The 25611-nt window shown below is 37.3% G+C and overlaps 1 protein-coding gene across 1 annotated transcript; it reads left to right on the top strand.

The window, feature by feature from the left end:
- The first annotated feature begins 129 nt into the window (after window positions 1-129).
- Window positions 130-21425, top strand: LOC138316375 (derlin-1-like). Its single transcript, XM_069258076.1, has 8 exons — window positions 130-555; window positions 3584-3695; window positions 11499-11579; window positions 12490-12500; window positions 18687-18785; window positions 19095-19147; window positions 19429-19539; window positions 19883-21425. The coding sequence occupies exons 1-8, from the start codon at window positions 397-399 to the stop codon at window positions 20007-20009; spliced, it is 753 nt and encodes a 250-aa protein (XP_069114177.1). The 5' UTR covers window positions 130-396; the 3' UTR covers window positions 20010-21425.
- Window positions 21426-25611: the final 4186 nt, after the last annotated feature.

The following is a 25611-nucleotide window of genomic DNA, read 5'->3' as shown; positions in this document are numbered from 1 at the left end:
TTTTTTATTCAAACGTAAATAAATGAAATAGCATTTCCTTATTTGCGTTTCGTTATTTAACTTAAACCTTTTTTCAACTTCCGGTTTCTCTTTCATTTACAGTAAGGACAGATTATTTATTTCGGGATCTTTTTATGTCGCTTTCCTAAATATTTTCTTATATATGGAGCTTATTTCAACTTTGCTATAGATCGTTTTAGTTTGATACCGATTTAATTTATATTATAATTTACAGGATTTAGGTGAAAAGGAAAATCGAATCCGGATTCCGAGTGAAATTCATAAACCCGACATTAGTTGTTGTGATTAAACTTCCGCCTATGAAAAAGTGTTAAAGGTACACGTCAGGTTAGACTATCTTAGGCCGAGAGGGACACATTTATTGTGAAATCGAAGATGGCTTCAAATGATATTGGCGATTGGTATAGGGGAATTCCTTTTTTAACAAAATATTGGTTTACTGGATCGATCGTGGTGCCTATATTAGCGCGATTTAGCATCCTGAATCCTATGTGGCTGTTTCTACATTACGAATCCGTCGTGTACAAGTTTCAGGTGAGAACATGATTTGTGCCTTCTCTTAGTCTACACAGTCTAATGGTAATTTAAAAAAAAAATAACATTAGTGTTTTATGTAGTCCTTCTATATACTACTAGTATACATAATCAACGCAATTTCAAATACTCAGAGCTGAAGAAATTAAATATAAGGTGATGCAATTATAAATGAACTTGATCGATACATATATGTACATGTATTTTTGTGTGTGTAATTATAGTATAGGAGCTAAGGAGTAGGATTTTAACTCTCGGGAGTCAACTCACCCCAGAAGTGTGGAAGTCCATGTACCGGTACAGGTCATGTTATAGTAATTGTGGATCTGTTTACAAACCTGTATTTGTGTGTAAATCAGTCTGTTCCATAATAAATAGGCAGATCATTCCAGGAGTAAATCGGTATCCAGCTAGTGTTTCTGGTCCTGACCTGAATTTCAACCTCAGCCTATATGGAAATGCAACATTTTCTCCTCTAGTGTGGTATGAGGCAATTATCAATTGGTTGAGCATATCTAGTTAGCTAGTGTTCAGAGTACTCCCATAACATGAGAGTCGACTGGTCAGCCGTTTTTTTTATCGGACGTTATTTTGCTGACTGTCGACTCATTTCCGAAGGCCTATTTCTTTGATGCAGCTTCCGACGTCAGATGAAGGCGGAATGAAAAGTGCAATAATATCAATATTTATAGCTCTAACAGTGATTACATTGATGTGTACTTACAGTTTAGGTATAAATTATCCCATTTATATAGGAAAACCATAAATTGAGGCCTCATAAAATAGTATTATAGCGGATTAGAATTGATGAATCCCTTCCGTAACATTTTGACCTAGTTTTAAATATGGTGGCTGGTTACTACAAAAAGCGGAACATGAATTCAAGCGGGCAGAATGCAAGTAAAAGTAAAGGCAAATCAAGCGTTTTGGGGACTTTGCAATTCGTTTTTTCCTCGGAAGCTGGACAGGGCGAGATATTTGTAACCTCTCGTCAAAATTGCTTTAAAATGCGGTTAAGATCGTAGAACGAACATGAAACTACTCTGGATACAAAAACTAGAATATATAATGAAACAATAGCAACAGTTTCGACGAAGAAATATCAAAAGTAAGTGTTGTTAATATTCGTTTGAAATTGGCGCCCCTAGCCAGCCCAATGGCGGAGCTTCTTCCCTTGTGTAATGTATATAAATAGGCTTGACCTATCTTATATATATCATCATTAGTAACGAGGCCCTGTGGTTGAACTCAAACCACCTGCCATAAGATATTTAGATGGGCACCAGTGTATTAAAACTAACAGAGAAAACATTACATTTAACACAAGGTAAGCTAATGCAGGAGTTTCAATATTGGGCAGTACCCTGTACTTTTTGCTGGTTGAACCTGGCTGTGGTACCGCCTGATTGGGGCTAAATTACATTATATAGCATACAGATAGTATAGAAAAGTACCCATTGAAATTGCAATTGTACCGCCTCTCCTGAAAGATAATGAAACCCCTGCTAATGATTATCTGATACGCAATTATTTTCATATTTATAACCGGTATATTTATTAGCTCACCTGGCCCGTCAACATTTCCTTTAAATCGCTACTTGCCATAGAGTTCTGCATGTATTGTAACCAAATTTGGCCACAAACATCCTTGGGGGAGGGGGAACAGAACTTGTATAAATTTTGGCTCTGACCCCCCGGGGGCAGGAGGGGCGGGCCCCAATAGGGGAAATAGAGGTAAATTCTTTAAATCGCTACTTGTCCTAGAGTTCTGCATGGATTGTAACCAAATTTGGCCACAAACATCCTTGGGGGAAGGGGAACAGAACTTATATAAATTTTGGCTCTGATCCCCCAGGGGCAGGAGGGGCGGGGCCCAATAGGGGAAATAGAGGTAAATCCTTTAAATCGCTACCAGTCATAGAGTTCTACATGGATTGTAACCATATTTGGCCACAAACATCCTTGGGGAAAGGGGAACAGAACATGTATAAATTTTGGCTCTGGCCCCCCGGGGGCAGGAGGGGTGGGGCCCAATATGGGAAATAGAGTTAAATCCTTTAAATCGCTTCTAGTCATAAAGTTCTGAATGGAATGTAACCAAATTTGTCCACAAACATCCTTGGGGGGAAGGGGAACAGAACTTGTATAAATTTTGGCTCTGGTCCCCCGTGGGCAGGAGGGGTGGGGCCCAATAGGGGAAATAGAGTTAAATCCTTTAAATTGCTACTAGTCATAGAGTTCTGAATGAAATGTAACCATATTTGGCCACAAACATCCTTGGGGGAAGGGGAACAGAACTTGTATAAATTTTGGCTCTGGCCCCCCGGGGGCAGGAGGGGTGGGGCCCAATAGAGGAAATAGAGGTAAATCCTTTAAATCGCTACTAGTCATAGAGTTCTGAATGGAATGTAACCAAATTTGGCCACAAACATCCTTGGGGGAAGGGGAACAGAACGTTTATAAATTTTGGCTCTGATCCCCCAGGGGCAGGAGGGGCGGGGCTCAATAGGGGAAATAGAGGTAAATCATTTAAATCGCTACTAGTCATAGAGTTCTACATGGATTGTAACCAAATTTGGCCACAAACATCCTTGGGGGAAGGGGAACAGAACTTGTATAAATTTTGGCTCTTGCTCCCCGGTGGCAGGACAGGTGGGGCCCAATAGGGGATTTAGAGGTTAATATTAAAATTCCTTCAGAAAAGAAACAATGAACCTGTATTCAGAACATTACTTGGCATTATAAACCAGGTGAGCGATACAGGCCCTCTGGGCCTCTTGTTTATGTAAAACTTTACTAAACTAACAAGTAAAGTAAAACTTGGGATTTTCGCATGTGAATCTGCAATCACAATTTAGTAATGCATGCAAAAACATCATTAAATTATGATTTTCGTCCACAGATAAGTCGCAGTGTTGTATGAGTCACACTCTTGATTTTCAGGGAAAAAAGATGCGACTTATACTCTGGAAAATACAGTACTATAGCACTCATTTATGATATTATTTCTTTGTTTCTTCATTTATAGTTCTGGAGACCATTGACATCAGTACTGTTCTATCCAATATCAGGAGGAAATGGATTTCATTACCTCATCAACCTGTATTTCCTCTATTCATACTCCACACGTTTGGAAACCGGTACGTATTGTAAATGAAGGTCATTTTTAGCTCACCTGGTCCGAAGGGCCGGTGAGCTTATGTCATAGCGCGTCGTCTGTCGGCGTCCGTCGTCCTTCTGTCCGTCAACATTTCCTTTAAATCGCTACTAGTCATAGAGTTCTGCATGGATTGTAACCAAATTTGGCCACAAACATCCTTGGGGGAAGGGGAACAGAACAAGTTCATGAAATGTGCATGAAAATGCTGTGTATTATTTCCATTAGGCCATTTAATGTTCAAGAACATTCGTGAATGTTCATGAACTTAGTTCATGAACTTTTGATGAATAGTTCATGAATAGTTCATGAATGTTCATGGATAATTCATGATCGATTCACAGGGGGGGGGCCCAGTAGCGGAAATAGAGGTAAATCCTATAAATCGCTACTAGTCATAGAGTTCTGCATGGATTGTAACCAAATTTGGCCAGAAACATCCTTGGGGGAAGGGGACCAGAACTCGTATAAGTTTTGACTCTGACCCCCCAGGGGCAGGAGGGGCGGGGCCCAATAGGGGAAATAGAGGTAAATCCTATAAATCGCTACTTGTCCTAGAGTTCTGCATGGATTGAAACCAAATTTGGCCAGAAACATCCTTGGATAAAGGGGAACAGAACTTGTATAAATTTCCGCTCTGACCCCCCCGGGGCAGGAGGGGCGGGCCCAATAGGGGGAATAGAGGTAAATCCTATAAATCGCTATTTGACCTAGAGTTCTGCATGGATTGTGACCAAATTTGGCCACAAACATCCTTGGGGGAAGGGGAACAGAACTTGTATAAATTTTGGCTCTGACCCCACGGGGGGCAGGAGGGCGGGGCCCAATAGGGGTATTAGAGGTAATCTTATAAATCGCTACTTATCCTAGAGTTTTACATGGATTGTAACCAAATTTGACCAGAAACATCCTTGGGGGAAGGGGAACAGAACTTGTATAAATTTTGTCTCTGATCCCCTGGGAGCAAGAGAGGTGGGGCCCAATAGGGGAAATAGAGGTAAATCCTATAAATCGCTACTTGTCCTAGAGTTCTGCATGGATTGTAACCAAATTTGGCCAGAAATGCATCCTTGGGGGAAGGAGAACAGAAAATTGTATAAATTTTGTCTCTGACCCCTCAGGGGCAGGAGGGGCGGGGCCCCATAGTGGAAATAGAGGTAAATCCTATAAATCGCTAATAGTCATATAGTTCTGCTTGGATTTTAACCAAATTTGGCCCAGAAACATCCTTGGGGTTAACAGAATTTGTATAAATTTTGGTTTTGACCCCCTGGAGCAGAAAGAGTGGGGCCCAATAGGGGAATTAGAGGTAAATATTCAAATTCCTTCAGAAAAGAAACAATGAACTTGTATTCAGAACATTCCTAGGCATTGCAAACCAGGTGAGCGATACAGGCCCTCTGGGCCTCTTGTTAGGTCATCTGATCATGACTTACTGCTGTTGAACCCTATTTCTGTGAATGTCGAAAGTGTTCTACAAATACGACAAGTATCAATAGTACATGATCAAAGACAATTACTCCGCGGCGTCGAGAATCAAAACGTTTTCTCATTGGATGGTCCGTTTACAAGGTAGGCGGGGCCAAATATGACTTAAAGGGCACATGGGTTTGGATGTTACAATTTGGTACATGTTTGTGCAAGATGGCGGACACCGTAGACAGTTTCCTGAAATTTTTTTTTTATCCAGGGCTCCTTACGTACAGGAATGAATTCTTAAAGCAGGCTGTAAGCAGTGAAGTAACATCCAGGTATCTACACCTGGGGGAGGTGAAAGACATTAAAAAACCGACGGTATATCAGCATTGACTTATAACTGAGATAATCCTATAACATTTTATGTAAAGTTTATCATAAAATGCTGAAGCAAAATACAGTCTGATCAAAGGAAAAGTCAACAACAACTAATCACTTGTGCTAATTGGAGCTGACAAGTTTCCTAGTGAGAGCTCAAGAATTTATTTTAAATCTGCTAAAATACACCTGGTCCGATTATCATCTGCATTTTGTATCAAGTTATAACAACAGGTAATTTGGATACAGGTGATGCAGCCCATGTGTTTACACTGAATATGGGTATATATATATGCAGTTTGATTTGGAATAGTTGAAATTTCCACTTTGCAAGGTTACAACAAATGGATGTTCAAATTCACGAAACCCAAATATACAGATAGATAACTAACTTTTTATGGACAGTTTTGATATAATTTTTAGCTCACCTGGCCCGAAGGGCCGGTGAGCTTAATATTGTCATGGCACGGTGTCCGTCCGTCCGTCCGTCAACATTTCCTTTAAATTGCTTCTAGTCATAGAGTTTTGCATGGATTGTAACCAAATTTTGCCAGAAACATCCTTGGGGGAAGGGGAACAGAACTTGTATAAGTTTTGGCTCTGACCCCCCAGGGGCAGGAGGGGCGGGGCCCAGTAGGGGAAATAGAGGTAAATCCTATAAATCGCTACTAGTCATAGAGTTCTGCATGGATTGTAACCAAATTTGGCCAGAAACATCCTTGGGGGAAGGGGAACAGAACTCATATAAGTTTTGGCTCTGACCCCCCAGGGGCAGGAGGGGCGGGGCCCAGTAGGGGAAATAGAGGTAAATCCTTTAAATCTCTACTAGTCATAGAGTTCTGCATGGATTGTAACCAAATTTAGCCAGAAACATCCTTGGGGGAAGGGGGAAACAGAACTTGTATAAGTTTTGGCTCTGACCCCCCAGGGGCAGGAGGGGCGGGGCCCAATAGGGGAAATAGAGGTAAATCCTATAAATCGCTACTTCTCCTAGAGTTCTGCATGGATTGAAACCAAATTTGGCCAGAAACATCCTTGAATAAAGGGGAACAGAACTTGTATAAATTTCCGCTCTGACCCCTCAGGGGCAGGAGGGGCGGGCCCAATAGGGGGAATAGAGGTAAATCCTATAAATCGCTACTTGACCTAGAGTTCTGCATGGATTGTGACCAAATTTGGCCACAAACATCCTTGGGGGAAGGGGAACAGAACTTGTATAAATTTTGGCTCTGACCCCACGGGGGGCAGGAGGGCGGGGCCCAATAGGGGTATTAGAGGTAATCTTATAAATCGCTACTTATCCTAGAGTTTTACATGGATTGTAACCAAATTTGACCAGAAACATCCTTGGGGGAAGGGGAACAGAACTTGTATAAATTTTGTCTCTGATCCCCTGGGAGCAAGAGAGGTGGGGCCCAATAGGGGAAATAGAGGTAAATCCTATAAATCACTACTTGTCCTAGAGTTCTGCATGGATTGTAACCAAATTTGGCCAGAAATGCATCCTTGGGGGAAGGAGAACAGAAAATTGTATAAATTTTGTCTCTGACCCCTCAGGGGCAGGAGGGGTGGGGCCCCATAGTGGAAATAGAGGTAAATCCTATAAATCGCTAATAGTCATATAGTTCTGCTTGGATTTTAACCAAATTTGGCCCAGAAACATCCTTGGGGTTAACAGAATTTGTATAAATTTTGGTTTTGACCCCCTGGAGCAGAAAGAGTGGGGCCCAATAGGGGAATTAGAGGTAAATATTCAAATTCCTTCAGAAAAGAAACAATGAACTTGTATTCAGAACATTCCTAGGCATTGCAAACCAGGTGAGCGATACAGGCCCTCTGGGCCTCTTGTTAGGTCATCTGATCATGACTTACTGCTGTTGAACCCTATTTCTGTGAATGTCGAAAGTGTTACACAAATACGACAAGTATCAATAGTACATGATCAAAGACAATTACTCCGCGGCGTCGAGAATCAAAACGTTTTCTCATTGGATGGTCCGTTTACAAGGTAGGCGGGGCCAAATATGACTTAAAGGGCACATGGGTTTGGATGTTACAATTTGGTACATGTTTGTGCAAGATGGCGGACACCGTAGACAGTTTCCTGAAATTTTTTTTTTATCCAGGGCTCCTTACGTACAGGAATGAATTCTTAAAGCAGGCTGTAAGCAGTGAAGTAATATCCAGGTATCTACACCTGGGGGAGGTGAAAGACATTAAAAAACCGACGGTATATCAGCATTGACTTATAACTGAGATAATCCTATAACATTTTATGTAAAGTTTATCATAAAATGCTGAAGCAAAATACAGTCTGATCAAAGGAAAAGTCAACAACAACTAATCACTTGTGCTAATTGGAGCTGACAAGTTTCCTAGTGAGAGCTCAAGAATTTATTTTAAATCTGCTAAAATACACCTGGTCCGATTATCATCTGCATTTTGTATCAAGTTATAACAACAGGTAATTTGGATACAGGTGATGCAGCCCATGTGTTTACACTGAATATGGGTATATATATATGCAGTTTGATTTGGAATAGTTGAAATTTCCACTTTGCAAGGTTACAACAAATGGATGTTCAAATTCACGAAACCCAAATATACAGATAGATAACTAACTTTTTATTGGACGGTTTTAATATAATTTTTAGCTCACCTGGCCCGAAGGGCCGGTGAGCTTATGTCATGGCGCGGTGTCCGTCCGTCCGTCCGTCAACATTTCCTTTAAATCGCTTCTAGTCATAGAGTTCTGCATGGATTGTAACCAAATTTTGCCAGAAACATCCTTGGGGGAAGGGGAACAGAACTTGTATAAGTTTTGGCTCTGACCCCCCAGGGGCAGGGCCCAGTAGGGGAAATAGAGGTAAATCCTATAAATCGCTACTAGTCATAGAGTTCTGCATGGATTGTAACCAAATTTGGCCAGAAACATCCTTGGGGGAAGGGGAACAGAACTCATATAAGTTTTGGCTCTGACCCCCCAGGGGCAGGAGGGGCGGGGCCCAGTAGGGGAAATAGAGGTAAATCCTTTAAATCTCTACTAGTCATAGAGTTCTGCATGGATTGTAACCAAATTTAGCCAGAAACATCCTTTGGGGAAGGGGAACAGAACTTGTATAAGTTTTGGCTCTGACCCCCCAGGGGCAGGAGGGGCGGGGCCCAGTAGGGGAAATAGAGGTAAATCCTATAAATCGCTACTTCTCATAGAGTTCTGCATGGATTGTAACCAAATTTGGTCAGAAACATCCTTGGGGGAAGGGGAACGGAACTCGTATAAGTTTTGGCTCTGACCCCCAAGGGGCAGGAGGGGCGGGGCCCAGTAGGGGAAATAGAGGTAAATCCTTTAAATCGCTACTAGTCATAGAGTTCTGCATGGATTGTAACCAAATTTTGCCAGAAACATCCTTGGGGGAAGAGGAACAGAACTTGTATAAGTTTTGGCTCTGACCCCCCAGGGGCAGGAGGGGCGGGGCCCAGTAGGGGAAATAGAGGTAAATCCTATAAATCGCTACTTGTCCTAGAGTTCTGCATGGATTGTAACCAAATTTCGCCAGAAACATCCTTGGGGGAAGGGGACCAGAACTCGTATAAGTTTTGACTCTGACCCCCCAGGGGCAGGAGGGGCGGGGCCCAATAGGGGAAATCGAGGTAAATCCTATAAATCGCTACTTGTCCTAGAGTTCTGCATGGATTGAAACCAAATTTGGCCAGAAACATCCTTGGGGGAAGGGGAACCGAACTCGTATAAGTTTTGGCTCTGACCCCCAAGGGGCAGGAGGGGCGGGGCCCAGTAGGGGAAATAGAGGTAAATCCTTTAAATCGCTACTAGTCATAGAGTTCTGCATGGATTGTAACCAAATTTGGCCAGAAACATCCTTTGGGGAAGGGGAACAGAACTTGCATAGATTTTGGCTCTGACCCCCCGGGGGCAGGAGGGGCGGGGCCCAATAGGGGAAATAGAGGTAAATTATATAAATCGCTACTTGTCCTAGAGTTCTGCATGGATTGTAACCAAATTTGGCCAGAAACATCCTTGGCGTTAACAGAATTCATATAACTTTTGGCTTTAACCCCCTGGAGCAGAAAGAGTGGGGCCCAATAGGGGAATTAGAGGTAAATATCCAAATTCCTTCAGAAAAGAAACAATGAACTTATATTCAGAACATTACTTGGCATTACAAACCAGGTGAGCGATACAGGCCCTCTGGGCCTCTTGTTGGACTGTATATACATGTGTTTGTTATTGGAATAGCTAGGAATGACAGTTTAACTAAGGTAAAATCTTCAACATCTTAGTTAATCAAAGCAGTACAGAACAGATTTATGCCAAGGGGAAACCCACAGAGGAATCTCTGCTAAAAACCATAATAGTATTTACTGTCGGGAAATTCAAGGAGACCTGAGAAATAATATCTGTACTGCCGAAAATGTTCTGTCGGTATCCAAAATAAATAACGTTATTAAACACTTCTGGGACATGTCGCACAAAAGAATTCAACAAACTCCTGAAGAAACACTGAAATCATGATGATACTGTTATCAGGTTTTTGGCCAAGATGATGAGTTACACTCTACGGCAGATGCATTTCTTTGATGAGGCAATTTCAACCTCTGGAAACGGTACGTATGGACATAGTGTTGTGGGTACGAGGGCTGTAGAGATGCAGTGCTACGCTAGCAATGCCAGCCTTACTGTTAATGTATGATGCAGCTATTTTGGAAAAGATCATTATAATATTATTAATGGACCATCTACGCTTTTGAAATGAAATTTTTTTTCGATGAAGCTTGCTAAAGACAAATGACATAGGGAATCCAAAATTTTCAAGGGGTGACGCTATCATCATGGACAACTGCGGGTCTTGCCACCATCACCAAGGAGAACAAATATTGAAGAGAATGTGAGACAATCATGGAATTTCATTAGTTTTTCAGCCTCCTTATAGCCCTCAGTACAACGTTACTGAATGTGTTTTTCAGACAATGAGATATTGTCTTCATTCAGATCCTCGTTTCCTTTCTGAATTTACTGAGCATGCTGTTGTCAATGCACTTGATATTCCCAATTCCTATTTTTGACGCTTTTTTGAGCAATGTGGATATGTTTAAATAAAAAAAAACAAGAACATAACCAGATTTATTGCATTTATTTGTTTATTTATTCTTCTGACATGCTTTTGTAGCGTAGCCACAATGTTCAGCTGATTCAGCAAATAAGACTTAAATTATTTTCAACTCTGCATACTTCAAGTTCAGCCAACCATCGTCACCTTAGGGTGAGTGGGACGCGACTATCTTGTTGCGTCACTTCATTCAGTACAATGTACACTTGCTACAGTATAGTACTTTCGTCGTTCACAGATAGGGTTCAACAGCAGTAAAGGGTTATGATGATCTACTGTCATAGAAAACCAGAGATGTACACCAAACAAAGTCACCATCATGAAAAAAACCACCATATTTATGGTAAACCGGCAGATAGTTCAAACACACAATTTTTTCCCGACGATTAACTTTGGATAATTTGAACTGGTCCATCAATATCTAATTAATTTTGTTCGAACTAACCAAAGGTTTACCGTAATTCTTTTTCTGTTCAAATGGGGCAAAGTCTGCCAGATGATCGGCCTTTGAGTCTCTTGTTGATTATTGCTAGCTAGCTATATAGGAAAAGAATAGATTACATTTTACTCAACACATGATTTGATCTAACTACATAGCTAACAAAAAAAAATTATCTTCTTATTAACTGAATATTGCGAGAAATTCATCTTTGTTTAAGATATATTATGTACATTCCCAGCCATGGATGAAGATTGATGAAGCTGTAATTTTGGGATGCTATATGTGTATCACTACAGTCACATAATCCCCCACTCATAAACCATACTAGTACTCCTAATGTCATTTTTTAGTCCTTATGATATGAGAAATGTTATATCATTAGACTATTTACTTAGAACTATACTTACTCTTTTTATAATTGCAGGTATCTTTGCTGGAAAGCCTGCTGAATATGCCTTCTTGTTACTCTTCAACTGGCTATCACTTGTTGTATCCTTTTGTTGTGGTTTACAATCTAATGTAGGATTAGTGACTGATTCATTGACTGTCTTTGTTTAAAGGACAGAAGAAATAAATATATATTGTATCACTGGTAAACGTTGCTGTAGATAATAGCTGTCGTATAGTAAAGTCACTAGGAACACTGATTACCGTCTTATATGTTATACATATACCAGTTAGTATTCATGACCAGTAACAGGCCCTCTAGACCACTTGTTGGTAATTAGGGCCCCGCATCGAGATGCGGGTGCCCTATAGTAATCAGGTTGTCCGTCCGTCCGTCCGTCTGTCTGTCCGTCCGTCCGTCTGTCCGTCTTTTTTTTCTTTTGCACATTAATGATGGAAGGGAGTGGAGTATTTTCCCCATATTTTACATGATGATTCCCCATCCATCCTAGATCTGCTTGGTAATTTTTCAGGCTGAAATTAAATTAAAAAATCGGCCATCTTGGATTTTAACATTTTAAAAAATCACAATGTTGTTGCTCTTAACTGATAAACATTTTGTTATAACATTATGATGCAAAGTTGTTCAGAATTAAACAAGGAGTTGACTGTCCAAAGGTAAGGTCATGGGCCAAGGTTACTAAGTCAAAGGTCAAGGTCAAATTTATTTGAGTTAATTGTATGCTCTTAATGTAATGTTAGCTTGGAATCAGGATTCAAGTTAAATACTTTGAAGACTTTTTCCAAAGAATTATAATAATGTACCATCATCGGTTTCCCAATTAATGTTGACATTAATTATTTATTAGCAACATATAGCTAACATGTAAGAATTCGTTGTCAAAATACTACTTTTCCACTTAAGCACGTCAGACACATAGCGGGGCCCTTTCTGACGTGTCAGTGTTCTAGTTATATATTTTTTTCCTTAACATGTTTGTTAAGATAATTGGACTTATTATTTATAGGCGAAATCTACGTTGGAAGTTGATAACATTGTATATTTTTGAAAAGACTGAATGATTTCAGTTATTGATGGACCCTTAGTTTTATAAAGCTTGCTAATTAACCCCATGAGGTATATATGGTTGATAAGCCTGAATAATTTCTGTTGTAGTATTGATGACCCCATGGTTCTGATGTACTATTATATGTTGATAAAGCCTGAATGATTTCTGTTGTAGATTGATGGACCCCATGGTTCTGAGTGTACTATATATATGGTTGATAACTAGTACTGAATGATTTCTGTTGTAGTATTGATGGACCCCATGGTTCTGAGTGTACTATATATATGGTTGATGTAGTATTGAGGACCATGGTTCTGAGTGTACTATATATATGATAAAGCCTGAATGATTTCTGTTGTAGTTATTGATGGACCCCATGGTTCTGAGTGTACTATATATATGGTTGATAAAGCCTGAATGATTTCTGTTGTAGTATTGATGGACCCCATGGTTCTGAGTGTACTATATATATGGTTGATAAAGCCTGAATGATTTCTGTTGTAGTTATTGATGGACCCCATGGTTCTGAGTGTACTATATATATGGTTGATAAAGCCTGAATGATTTCTGTTGTAGTATTGATGGACCCCATGGTTCTGAGTGTACTATATATATGGTTGATAAAGCCTGAATGATTTCTGTTGTAGTTATTGATGGACCCCATGGTTCTGAGTGTACTATATATATGGTTGATAAAGCCTGAATGATTTCTGTTGTAGTTATTGATGGACCCCATGGTTCTGAGTGTACTATATATATGGTTGATAAAGCCTGAATGATTTCTGATGTAGTTATTGATGGACCCCATGGTTCTGAGTGTACTATATATATGGTTGATAAAGCCTGAATGATTTCTGTTGTAGTTATTGATGGACCCGATGGTTCTGAGTGTACTATATATATGGTTGATAAAGCCTGAATGATTTCTGTTATAGTTATTGATGGACCCCATGGTTCTGAGTGTACTATATATATATGGTTGATAAAGCCTGAATGATTTCTGTTGTAGTATTGATGGACCCCATGGTTCTGAGTGTACTATATATATGGTTGATAAAGCCTGAATGATTTCTGTTGTAGTTATTGATGGACCCCATGGTTCTGAGTGTACTATATATATGGTTGATAAAGCCTGAATGATTTCTGTTGTAGTATATTGATGGACCCCATGGTTCTGAGTGTACTATATATATGGTTGATAAAGCCTGAATGATTTCTGTTGTAGTTATTGATGGACCCCATGGTTCTGAGTGTACTATATATATGGTTGATAAAGCCTGAATGATTTCTGTTGTAGTATTGATGGACCCCATGGTTCTGAGTGTACTATATATATGGTTGATAAAGCCTGAATGATTTCTGTTGTAGTATTGATGGACCCCATGGTTCTGAGTGTACTATATATATGGTTGATAAAGCCTGAATGATTTCTGTTGTAGTATTGATGGACCCCATGGTTCTGAGTGTACTATATATATGGTTGATAAAGCCTGAATGATTTCTGATGTAGTATTGATGGACCCCATGGTTCTGAGTGTACTATATATATGGTTGATAAAGCCTGAATGATTTCTGTTGTAGTTATTGATGGACCCCATGGTTCTGAGTGTACTATATATATGGTTGATAAAGCCTGAATGATTTCTGTTGTAGTATTGATGGACCCCATGGTTCTGAGTGTACTATATATATGGTTGATAAAGCCTGAATGATTTCTGATGTAGTTATTGATGGACCCCATGGTTCTGAGTGTACTATATATATGGTTGATAAAGCCTGAATGATTTCTGTTGTAGTTATTGATGGACCCCATGGTTCTGAGTGTACTATATATATGGTTGATAAAGCCTGAATGATTTCTGTTGTAGTTATTGATGGACCCCATGGTTCTGAGTGTACTATATATATGGTTGATAAAGCCTGAATGATTTCTGTTGTAGTATTGATGGACCCCATGGTTCTGAGTGTACTATATATATGGTTGATAAAGCCTGAATGATTTCTGTTGTAGTTATTGATGGACCCCATGGTTCTGAGTGTACTATATATATGGTTGATAAAGCCTGAATGATTTCTGTTGTAGTATTGATGGACCCATGGTTCTGAGTGTACTATATTATATGGTATGAAGCCTGAATGATTTCTGTTGTAGTATTGATGGACCCCATGGTTCTGAGTGTACTATATATATGGTTGATAAAGCCTGAATGATTTCTGTTGTAGTTATTGATGGACCAATGGTTCTGAGTGTACTATATATATGGTTGATAAAGCCTGAATGATTTCTGTTATAGTTATTGATGGACCCCATGGTTCTGAGTGTACTATATATATGGTTGATAAAGCCTGAATGATTTCTGTTGTAGTATTGATGGACCCCATGGTTCTGAGTGTACTATATATATGGTTGATAAGCCTGAATGATTTCTGTTGTAGTTATTGATGGACCTGATGGTTCTGAGTGTACTATATATATGGTTGATAAAGCCTGAATGATTTCTGTTGTAGTATTGATGGACCCCATGGTTCTGAGTGTACTATATATATGGTTGATAAAGCCTGAATGATTTCTGTTGTAGTATTGATGGACCCCATGGTTCTGAGTGTACTATATATATGGTTGATAAAGCCTGAATGATTTCTGTTGTAGTATTGATGGACCCCATGGTTCTGAGTGTACTATATATATATGGTTGATAAAGCCTGAATGATTTCTGTTGTAGTTATTGATGGACCCCATGGTTCTGAGTGTACTATATATATGGTTGATAAAGCCTGAATGATTTCTGTTGTAGTATTGATGGACCCCATGGTTCTGAGTGTACTATATATATGGTTGATAAAGCCTGAATGATTTCTGTTGTAGTATTGATGGACCCCATGGTTCTGAGTGTACTATATATATGGTTGATAAAGCCTGAATGATTTCTGTTGTAGTTATTGATGGACCCCATGGTTCTGAGTGTACTATATATATGGTTGATAAAGCCTGAATGATTTCTGTTGTAGTTATTGATGGACCCCATGGTTCTGAGTGTACTATATATATGGTTGATAAAGCCTGAATGATTTCTGTTGTAGTTATTGATGGACCCCATGGTTCTGAGTGTACTATATATATGGTTGATAAAGCCTGAATGATTTCTGTTGTAGTATTGATGGACCCCATGGTTCTGAGTGTACTATATATATGGTTGATAAAGCCTGAATGATTTCTGTTGTAGTTATTGATGGACCCCATGGTTCTGAGTGTACTATATATATGGTTGATAAAGCCTGAATGATTTCTGTTGTAGTATTGATGGACCCCATGGTTCTGAGTGTACTATATATATGGTTGATAAGCCTGAATGATTTCTGTTGTAGTATTGATGGACCTGATGGTTCTGAGTGTACTATATATATATAGTTGATAAAGCCTGAATGATTTCTGATGTAGTATTGATGGACCCCATGGTTCTGAGTGTACTATATATATGGTTGATAAGCCTGAATGATTTCTGTTGTAGTTATTGATGGACCCCATGGTTCTGAGTGTACTATATATATGGTTGATAAAGCCTGAATGATTTCTGTTGTAGTTATTGATGGACCCCATGGTTCTGAGTGTACTATATATATGGTTGATAAAGCCTGAATGATTTCTGTTGTAGTATTTGATGGACCCCATGGTTCTGAGTGTACTATATATATGGTTGATAAAGCCTGAATGATTTCTGTTGTAGTATTGATGGACCCCATGGTTCTGAGTGTACTATATATATGGTTGATAAAGCCTGAATGATTTCTGTTGTAGTATTGATGGACCCCATGGTTCTGAGTGTACTATATATATGGTTGATAAAGCCTGAATGATTTCTGTTGTAGTATTGATGGACCCCATGGTTCTGAGTGTACTATATATATGGTTGATAAGCCTGAATGATTTCTGTTGTAGTTATTGATGGACCTGATGGTTCTGAGTGTACTATATATATGGTTGATAAAGCCCGAATGATTTCTGTTGTAGTATTGATGGACCCCATGGTTCTGAGTGTACTATATATATGGTTGATAAAGCCTGAATGATTTCTGTTATAGTTATTGATGGACCCCATGGTTCTGAGTGTACTATATATATGGTTGATAAAGCCTGAATGATTTCTGTTGTAGTATTGATGGACCTCATGGTTCTGAGTGTACTATATATATGGTTGATAAAGCCTGAATGATTTCTGTTGTAGTTATTGATGGACCTGATGGTTCTGAGTGTACTATATATATGGTTGATAAAGCCTGAATGATTTCTGTTGTAGTATTGATGGACCCCATGGTTCTGAGTGTACTATATATATGGTGTTGATAAAGCCTGAATGATTTCTGTTGTAGTTATTGATGGACCCCATGGTTCTGAGTGTACTATATATATGGTTGATAAAGCCTGAATGATTTCTGTTGTAGTTATTGATGGACCTGATGGTTCTGAGTGTACTATATATATGGTTGATAATTATAAAGACTGAATGATTTCTGTTGTAGTATTGATGGACCCCATGGTTCTGAGTGTACTATGTATATGGTTGATAAAGCCTGAATGATTTCTGTTGTAGTTATTGATGGACCCCATGGTTCTGAGTGTACTATATATATGGTTGATAATTATAAAGACTGAATGATTTCTGTTGTAGTATTGATGGACCCCATGGTTCTGAGTGTACTATATATATGGTTGATAAAGCCTGAATGATTTCTGTTGTAGTTATTGATGGACCCCATGGTTCTGAGTGTACTATATATATGGTTGATAAAGCCTGAATGATTTCTGTTGTAGTTATTGATGGACCCCATGGTTCTGAGTGTACTATATATATGGTTGATAAAGCCTGAATGATTTCTGTTGTAGTATTGATGGACCCCATGGTTCTGAGTGTACTATATATATGGTTGATAAAGCCTGAATGATTTCTGTTGTAGTTATTGATGGACCCCATGGTTCTGAGTGTACTATATATATGGTTGATAAAGCCTGAATGATTTCTGTTGTAGTTATTGATGGACCCCATGGTTCTGAGTGTACTATATATATGGTTGATAAGCCTGAATGATTTCTGTTGTAGTTATTGATGGACCTGATGGTTCTGAGTGTACTATATATATGGTTGATAAAGCCTGAATGATTTCTGTTGTAGTTATTGATGGACCCCATGGTTCTGAGTGTACTATATATATGGTTGATAAAGCCTGAATGATTTCTGTTGTAGTTATTGATGGACCCCATGGTTCTGAGTGTACTATATATATGGTTGATAAAGCCTGAATGATTTCTGTTGTAGTTATTGATGGACCCCATGGTTCTGAGTGTACTATATATATGGTTGATAAAGCCTGAATGATTTCTGTTGTAGTTATTGATGGACCCCATGGTTCTGAGTGTACTATATATATGGTTGATAAAGCCTGAATGATTTCTGTTGTAGTTATTGATGGACCCCATGGTTCTGAGTGTACTATATATATGGTTGATAAAGCCTGAATGATTTCTGTTGTAGTTATTGATGGACCCCATGGTTCTGAGTGTACTATATATATGGTTGATAAAGCCTGAATGATTTCTGTTGTAGTTATTGATGGACCCCATGGTTCTGAGTGTACTATATATATATGGTTGATAAAGCCTGAATGATTTCTGTTGTAGTATTGATGGACCCCATGGTTCTGAGTGTACTATATATATGGTTGATAAGCCTGAATGATTTCTGTTGTAGTTATTGATGGACCCCATGGTTCTGAGTGTACTATATATATGGTTGATAAAGCCTGAATGATTTCTGTTGTAGTTATTGATGGACCCCATGGTTCTGAGTGTACTATATATATGGTTGATAAAGCCTGAATGATTTCTGTTGTAGTTATTGATGGACCATGGTTCTGAGTGTACTTATTTGGTTGATAAGCCTGTGTAGTTTTGATGGACTGATGGTTCTGAGTGTACTATATATATGGGTTGATAAAGACTGAATGATTTCTGTTGTAGTTATTGATGGACCCATGGTTCTGAGTGTACTATATATATGGTGATAAAGCCTGAATGATTTCTGATGTAGTTATTGATGGACCCCATGGTTCTGAGTGTACTATATATATGGTTGATAAAGACTGAATGATTTCTGTTGTAGTTATTGATGGACCCCATGGTTCTGAGTGTACTATATATATATTGGTGTCAGCTAAACAAAGAAACAGTTGTACAGTTCTGGTTTGGAACACAGTTTAAGGTTGGTATGGAAGATGTAAAAAGTTATAGATCTTGGTTTCTTTGTCTAACTTTTATAAAAAAAAAATTGTATTTTTTTAATGCTATATCAATTTCTTGTGAAGTTTCAGCCAATTTATCATATTTGTAAGATATTTGTCTGTCAGTGACATCCTCAACCGTTTAGTCCAATGTAAAATGTACCATTATCAGTATCTACAGTAATACTCATCATGATAAATTAAATCAAACTTCCCAGGCGATAGATCCGCCCAGGGCTCGTGTATTTTCTTCAAAATAGCAGCTATTGTGATGAATTCTATGTTCTCAGGCAATGTACCTACCTTGGGTTCTGCTCGCATTCAACATGATATTGGGCCAAGGGTATGTATGATATAGATTGAATACTGTGTATTGTACAACGAACAAGTTTGTTTATGACCAACACAACCAGTACTTACACCAATACCTAGGAGATAAATTGTCCAAATAGTTGTTCCTGATAACCATGTGAATTATTGACCAATTTACAAAAGCTTATGATATTTGTCAGATCAATATTGTTAATTCTTCAGATCAAAGTCAAATTTTGCATCCTTTAAACGATAAATATTTTGTTGTCACATGACAAGGTGTTCAAAATCACCTTATATTTCTCTCTGCAGAGGAATCTCGGAACTTCTTGGAATACTTGTTGGCCACTTGTACTTCTTTTTAATGTTTAAATACCCACAAGACTTTGGAGGATCACGCTTTCTTACAGTTCCAAATATATTGTAAGTGCAGCATTATTTTCATCAAAATGATTCAAGATGGTAATGATGTTTTAGTATCAAGAATAAATTGGTTATAAAAGTAAAGTAACCTTGCCATGTAGTACCTTAAGTTGTTATATTTAATTGCTCCTGGACAGTAATGAAATTAAAAAATAAAATTACCATTAAATAGCCTGCAGTTACAGTGATATAGCCTTCCCTAATGAAAACTCCCTTACCTAATTCAGAAGAAGTTTGGAATGTATGGCACTGATTTTAGATTTCATAAGATTTGTTTCTTTAATATGGACCCTGATTTTGTATGTGTATGCCAGAGTATAAAGCTGGTTCTTTTTATGTTCAGGTACAAATATCTACCCAACAGACAAGGGGGTGTGTCTGGCTTCGGAATGGCGCCCTCAAGTCGGCGACAGCAACAAGATGATGGCAACGAGCATCATAACTGGGGACGTGGAAATCACATGAACTAGTCTTGACAGTCATGTACAAGGGACTTATTTATAAACAATTATTAGTCTAGAATGATCATGGGGATTTGATGCCAACTCGAAAATTGATTGATGCAACTCAATTTTTAACACAATGAATATTGAGGAAAAATCATCATGAATAAAGTTTGCCATAAAAGATATTTACCATTTTTGTGAAATATTCCAAATTGTTTAAAATGTTCGTGGTGGAATTCATTGATATGAGTACTACAGTTAACAATCATTTCATTTTATTTATATGGCATGGGGAGAGTGGGAGGGGCATACAGATTACTTTTCGAGTGTTATTAAATTTGGTGTATTTTGCGGGTGGTCAGTACTCTTGAAAATTATTCCTTATGAAAAAGTTTCCACAATTAATAAGTACAATGATGTACAAAATTTTAGTATAAATTTAATCACCGTGAAAATGTTGTTGGATAAGAACATTATATTGGCTTATAGTATGATGGACATCCTAGCTAAGCTTGATGTCCAGACATCCAAGCCTTACTACACTCTGAAGAGTTCACAAGGGGAGGCTACCATGCTAACTTGTGAATTCTATATCATTATGTGACTATAAATCATTACGGCGTATATGGTGGTCAAGTTATGTGACTATATATCATTAGGGTGTATGGTGGTCATGTTAGTTCATAGCTCTAGGAGATGATTCTCAGTTCTTTAGTAAGATTCATTATATTTTACATTCGTGAGCTCGTTCAATTTATAATTTTAGTGAAATAAATTCCACTGTGTGAGAGACTTATGTTTTTAATTGTGGCCATTTTGTTATTTCGCTACAGTAGGTGAATATAAAATCTGATTCTGCAATTACTGACCTGACTTATTTGTCTGCAAACATTGTATGAATTCCATGTACAGGATAATTACTACTTGTACAAAGATCTCATTCTCACCTTTTGTTCTTGTTTATTATTTTTCGTTCTCTTTCCATTTTTTTCTGTTCAGTAACATAGAAGACTATCCTCTTTTTTCCCCTATATTGTCAAGAATTTTTAAAATTGTCTATTTTATCAACGATTGTTGGCAGTAGCAATACTTAAATATAAGCCGTACATCAGTACCTGTTGAGTGAAAGTATATTTACATTGTACATGTACAGTAGAATTAAAACCAAATCTTATAACTTTTATTTACTATTGTCGGCATGAAATAAAAGGTCACTGTTCTTTGTTTACTGAAAGTAAAGTCGACAAATATATGGCGAGCTCGAAAGGAAGTGTTAAGTCCAAGAACGCATTGAAATCTGTATATACATTTCCAAATGAAATTCCTGTTTTCATTTTTTAAGCTGTCATGTTGTTTCTCAATAGAATTCCTATATATGATATGTATAAGATGACAGGATTTACATGTTTTATTAAAACCATTAAAACATATTTCTACGTACCTTCGTGTTTTGTTTATCTGTTTTTATGGAGGTGTGTATACACCTTCCATTATGCGGTTACCGTGTTTTTCATTTTAACCGGAACACTATACCTTGGTAATCCTATCGGCAATCTCCGTAACTACGGGAGATAACTTTTACACTGTGTATTGTAACGTTGTGCATTGCACAGAGGTCAAGGGGATTGCCTGTTCTCGCATGCTTCACATTTGCTACACATACTTTATTTGATTTGGTTTATTTAGTTTTATGCATCAACAGGATCATCAATTTATTATTCCCCAATATTAATGTTACCCACGTTTGAAAGCATACGATCGATCTCTGATGAAGTACATGTACGTATACGGTAATGATTATCGATTGATTAGAATAACTAAAACTGTCTGTAAACTTAATGGAAATAAATAACAAATAACACTCACAATGATGAAAATATCTTGAGTAAAAGTGGATTTGGTCATGTTTCTGTTTGTTGTTTACTCTGCCATTACGTAAGCCTACTTGTGTGTAAACAAACATGGCGGCCGTACGAATCTCAGTAAGCCGGTTAAAATACAGTCTTCACTATGAATAGGATTGTATTGTATCACTATTTTGACATAGTTTGTGTATCAAACATATTGTTGTGTAATAGTTTAATGTATTATCAAGATTAGCATCGTAACCTAAATTTGACTTCGTTTAGAGTGAAGGCGTATCGCATAATGCATTACCGTAGCCTTATTTTTGCAAACTTCCGGATATGACCTCGTGGTGTTTGCCACTGCAGAGATCAATTAAATTATGTTTTATACGACAGTTTGATGTCTATAATGTCGGTATTATGTTAAATATTACACGTTATTTCCGTTTATAAAGTTGATTGGAGTATTTCATTAAAATCATGGCGACAGGATTCCAGGAAATACACATGTGTAACACATTTGCAAGTTCGAATTCATGCTTACTCTCGCTAACATTTCAATACGCCGGTTAAGATACTGTCTTCAGTACGCATATGAGTGTATTATATCTTTATTTTGATATATTATGTGTATTTGATATGTCTTTGTGTAAAGAGTTACTGTACTATCGACTTTGTTTAGAGTGTAGGCGTATCCTATAATCCCAAGCTTTATTTTTGTAAACTTCCAGATGACCTCGTGGGGTTTGATGCTGCAGAGATCGATTACAAGATGTTTTATACGACAGTGAGATGCTTATAAAATTGGTATTATGTTCTATATTACATGTTATTTACGTGTATAACTTGATTGCTGATTATTTCATTAAAATCACGAAGACAGGATTCCGGGAAATACACCTGTTGACAGATAACTTCGTAACACGTGTGCAAGTTAGCAGTCATTCTGAAGACCGTTTTCTTGGTGTCTGCTGACATTTCTTGTCCAAACATAATATTTAAATAATATATTTAACCTTTTATTTGATATTTGATCATTTTTGACGTTTTAATATTATTATCTCGATAACAAACCCCCAGAAAATCGATAGCGAGTTCAGACCGCCATTGTGTTGTAAGTAGACAACCACGCTTCAGTTGGCCGATTTTCCGTGAATTAAACAATTGTACGATTGAACATGCATCTGGTACGTAAATATTTTCATCCTTATTATATTTTCATTACTTATTTTATCTTTTAAACACTTTTATGGCGATTTTTTTTTCGATGTATAGCTTTACTAAACCGGCGAGTAAAACTTACGATTTTCACGTGTGGATCATTACGTAATAATGCAAAAACATCGTCAGATTTTGGTTTTCGTCCACAGATAAGTCTCACTGGTGTATAGGTAGCGATCCCGAATTTAAGAGGGAAAAGTCGCAACTTATACTCCGGAAAATACGATATTATATAATTATTTGACTACTGACTTATAACAGTGAACCGCCCAGTGTCTAATGCAAGCGTTATACGTAGTGCTAGATCTAGTATTGTATTTGCTTATAAAATTTGAATCGGATCGTAAATAATAAACTTGATTATTAGCAAAATCAATCCGATCCACTTCATCAGTACCCTAAATGGTTTTTTTTATATCGCCGGTATTCATTCTACTTGACGCATGCGCGGCAGCAGTTTTTGCGATCATGACTGAGGAAAAACTGCAATATTTTCCCCAAAATTAAATATCTACAGTTATGTTGTAACCGTTAGAGTCAACGTTTACATCACGGTAGCTTACATTATAGTCACTGTTCTTAGTGTTCTATCAGGTTGTTTATATTTCTTCAGCTGAAGTGCGAGATGAAGTAAACATAATCCTAACTTCCGCAGTATGTATATATGACTTAATGTGATAGTCACCTAGCTTATTGTAAATAGATATCATAGCTTCCATAGGCCTTCTAGAACGAATTTTGAGAGGAAATGGCCACGATCTTTTGACAGTGTACCGAGTCAAGCCAAGAATTTGTAACTACGTTCTTGGTCAAGCAGATACATGTTTTATTGATGAAAATTTTCATTACAATGAATGATAATAATATAGAAATGGTCAACTTACGCTTAATCAGTGATTTATATTTCTTATCAAGAAAAACATTTCCGTGAAACGCATGCAGTATTGTAAGGGAGGTAACTCCCTAAGTACAAATGGCCAATAAAAAGTTAAATACAGTACAATAAATCAATGTAATAGATATATGTATTTATCTTTTGGACATTAAAAATAAGATAAAATATGGAAAAAAAATTATGAAACACAATGTATGCTTACATGAAATAATATTATTTTTTTTCCATCAATTCTACCAGATGAAAGATATTTATGATTTGTATTTTAACGATAGTCAGTAAAGGTAAATAATAGTTTCTTAAAATGAAATGAAAAAAAAATAGTTTATTTTAGTAATTTATTCCATTTACATCTGAGGAGTCATGATTCAATATTAAGATTAATATATTAAGTCATCGTTTAATATTTTTCAAAATATTACTAGGGAAGTGCAACTAAAAAAGAAATGTATTTAACAGCCATTTTAAAAAAAATCATGAAGTGAAAGCTATACCTTGCATGTGGATACTAATACAGTGATTATTATTATCATTATTACATGTATATATATATATTAAAATTTATCAATTATATGACTTTGATTTTTTTTTAATCACAATGAAGACTGGGTTAATTATCGGTGATCAGGTAGCTCAGTCGCAAGAGCTACATTTTCTTCTCTCTCCTGTTACAGAATTGGCACCCAACTAAATAACCAACGGTTGTAGTGGTCTCGTATGTATTCAAAAAAGGAGGGAGGAGTGTAGCGGGACTGGGCTGCGTCGATTATCGATGACCAGGTAGAGCACGGTAGAGCACTCAGCTAGTGTTCGGAGAGTCCCGGGATCAATTCCCGGTCTTGCCGCTACATTTTCTCCTATCCTGTTACATATGGTACCATACTGTGCATGTAGATATTCAAGGTAAATCAACAATGTTCGCTGATCTTGCAGAATTGTCTTACAGTGTTATAATGAATGCAGTAAATGTATGTCTCATTAGGTGTGATTGATTTAAAGGCAGTTCATGTGGTGACCGAAAAAAAGGTAAAATCAATACATTGATAGTCAAGGCGGGGAAAACATAAGACGGCCTGTGTTATACAAATTAATGTTTAATTGATTTTCATTAAATTGTCTCGAAGGTGATGATTAGTGTGTTATGAACGATAAGCTTAATATGTTTTTGACAAAAAATATAAACAGCTAATGTCATATTGTGTTTTAAATTTAAATAATCTTTTATTTATTCATTTCATTTCAAGCATGTACATGTCATAGAATATAAACAAATATCAGGTATATGCTTAAATCATATTACAGTTAAATTCACAATAAGGAATTTGAAGATGATGATAGTAATTTTTTCGGATTGAAAATGATTACAATATTAAGCTTCCACAGTTGAAAATTACTTCTTTTTGTTCACACAATTCTTCTCCTAGACTGTTTCCAGTTGAAATGATACATGCATGCTGACATTCTGTAAAACATAAGGAAACAATAAATGTGTTAACAGATTAATTACTGAAAAGGCTAATATCATATAATTAAACATTTTAATCATAAATACCAATACCAGCATAGAGGAAATATTATTGAAGTTTAATTCCCGCTGTTCTTCAGTCCTCCTGTTCTAACATGTAAGAGTTTTGTCCTTCATAAATTGATTGTAATATACAGT

The sequence above is a fragment of the Argopecten irradians genome, chromosome 2 (assembly GCF_041381155.1).
Source record: "Argopecten irradians isolate NY chromosome 2, Ai_NY, whole genome shotgun sequence".
NCBI lineage: Eukaryota > Metazoa > Mollusca > Bivalvia > Pectinida > Pectinidae > Argopecten > Argopecten irradians.
The sequence above is the reverse complement of the archived record's forward strand: the minus strand, read 5'-3'. Positions and strand labels throughout refer to the sequence as shown.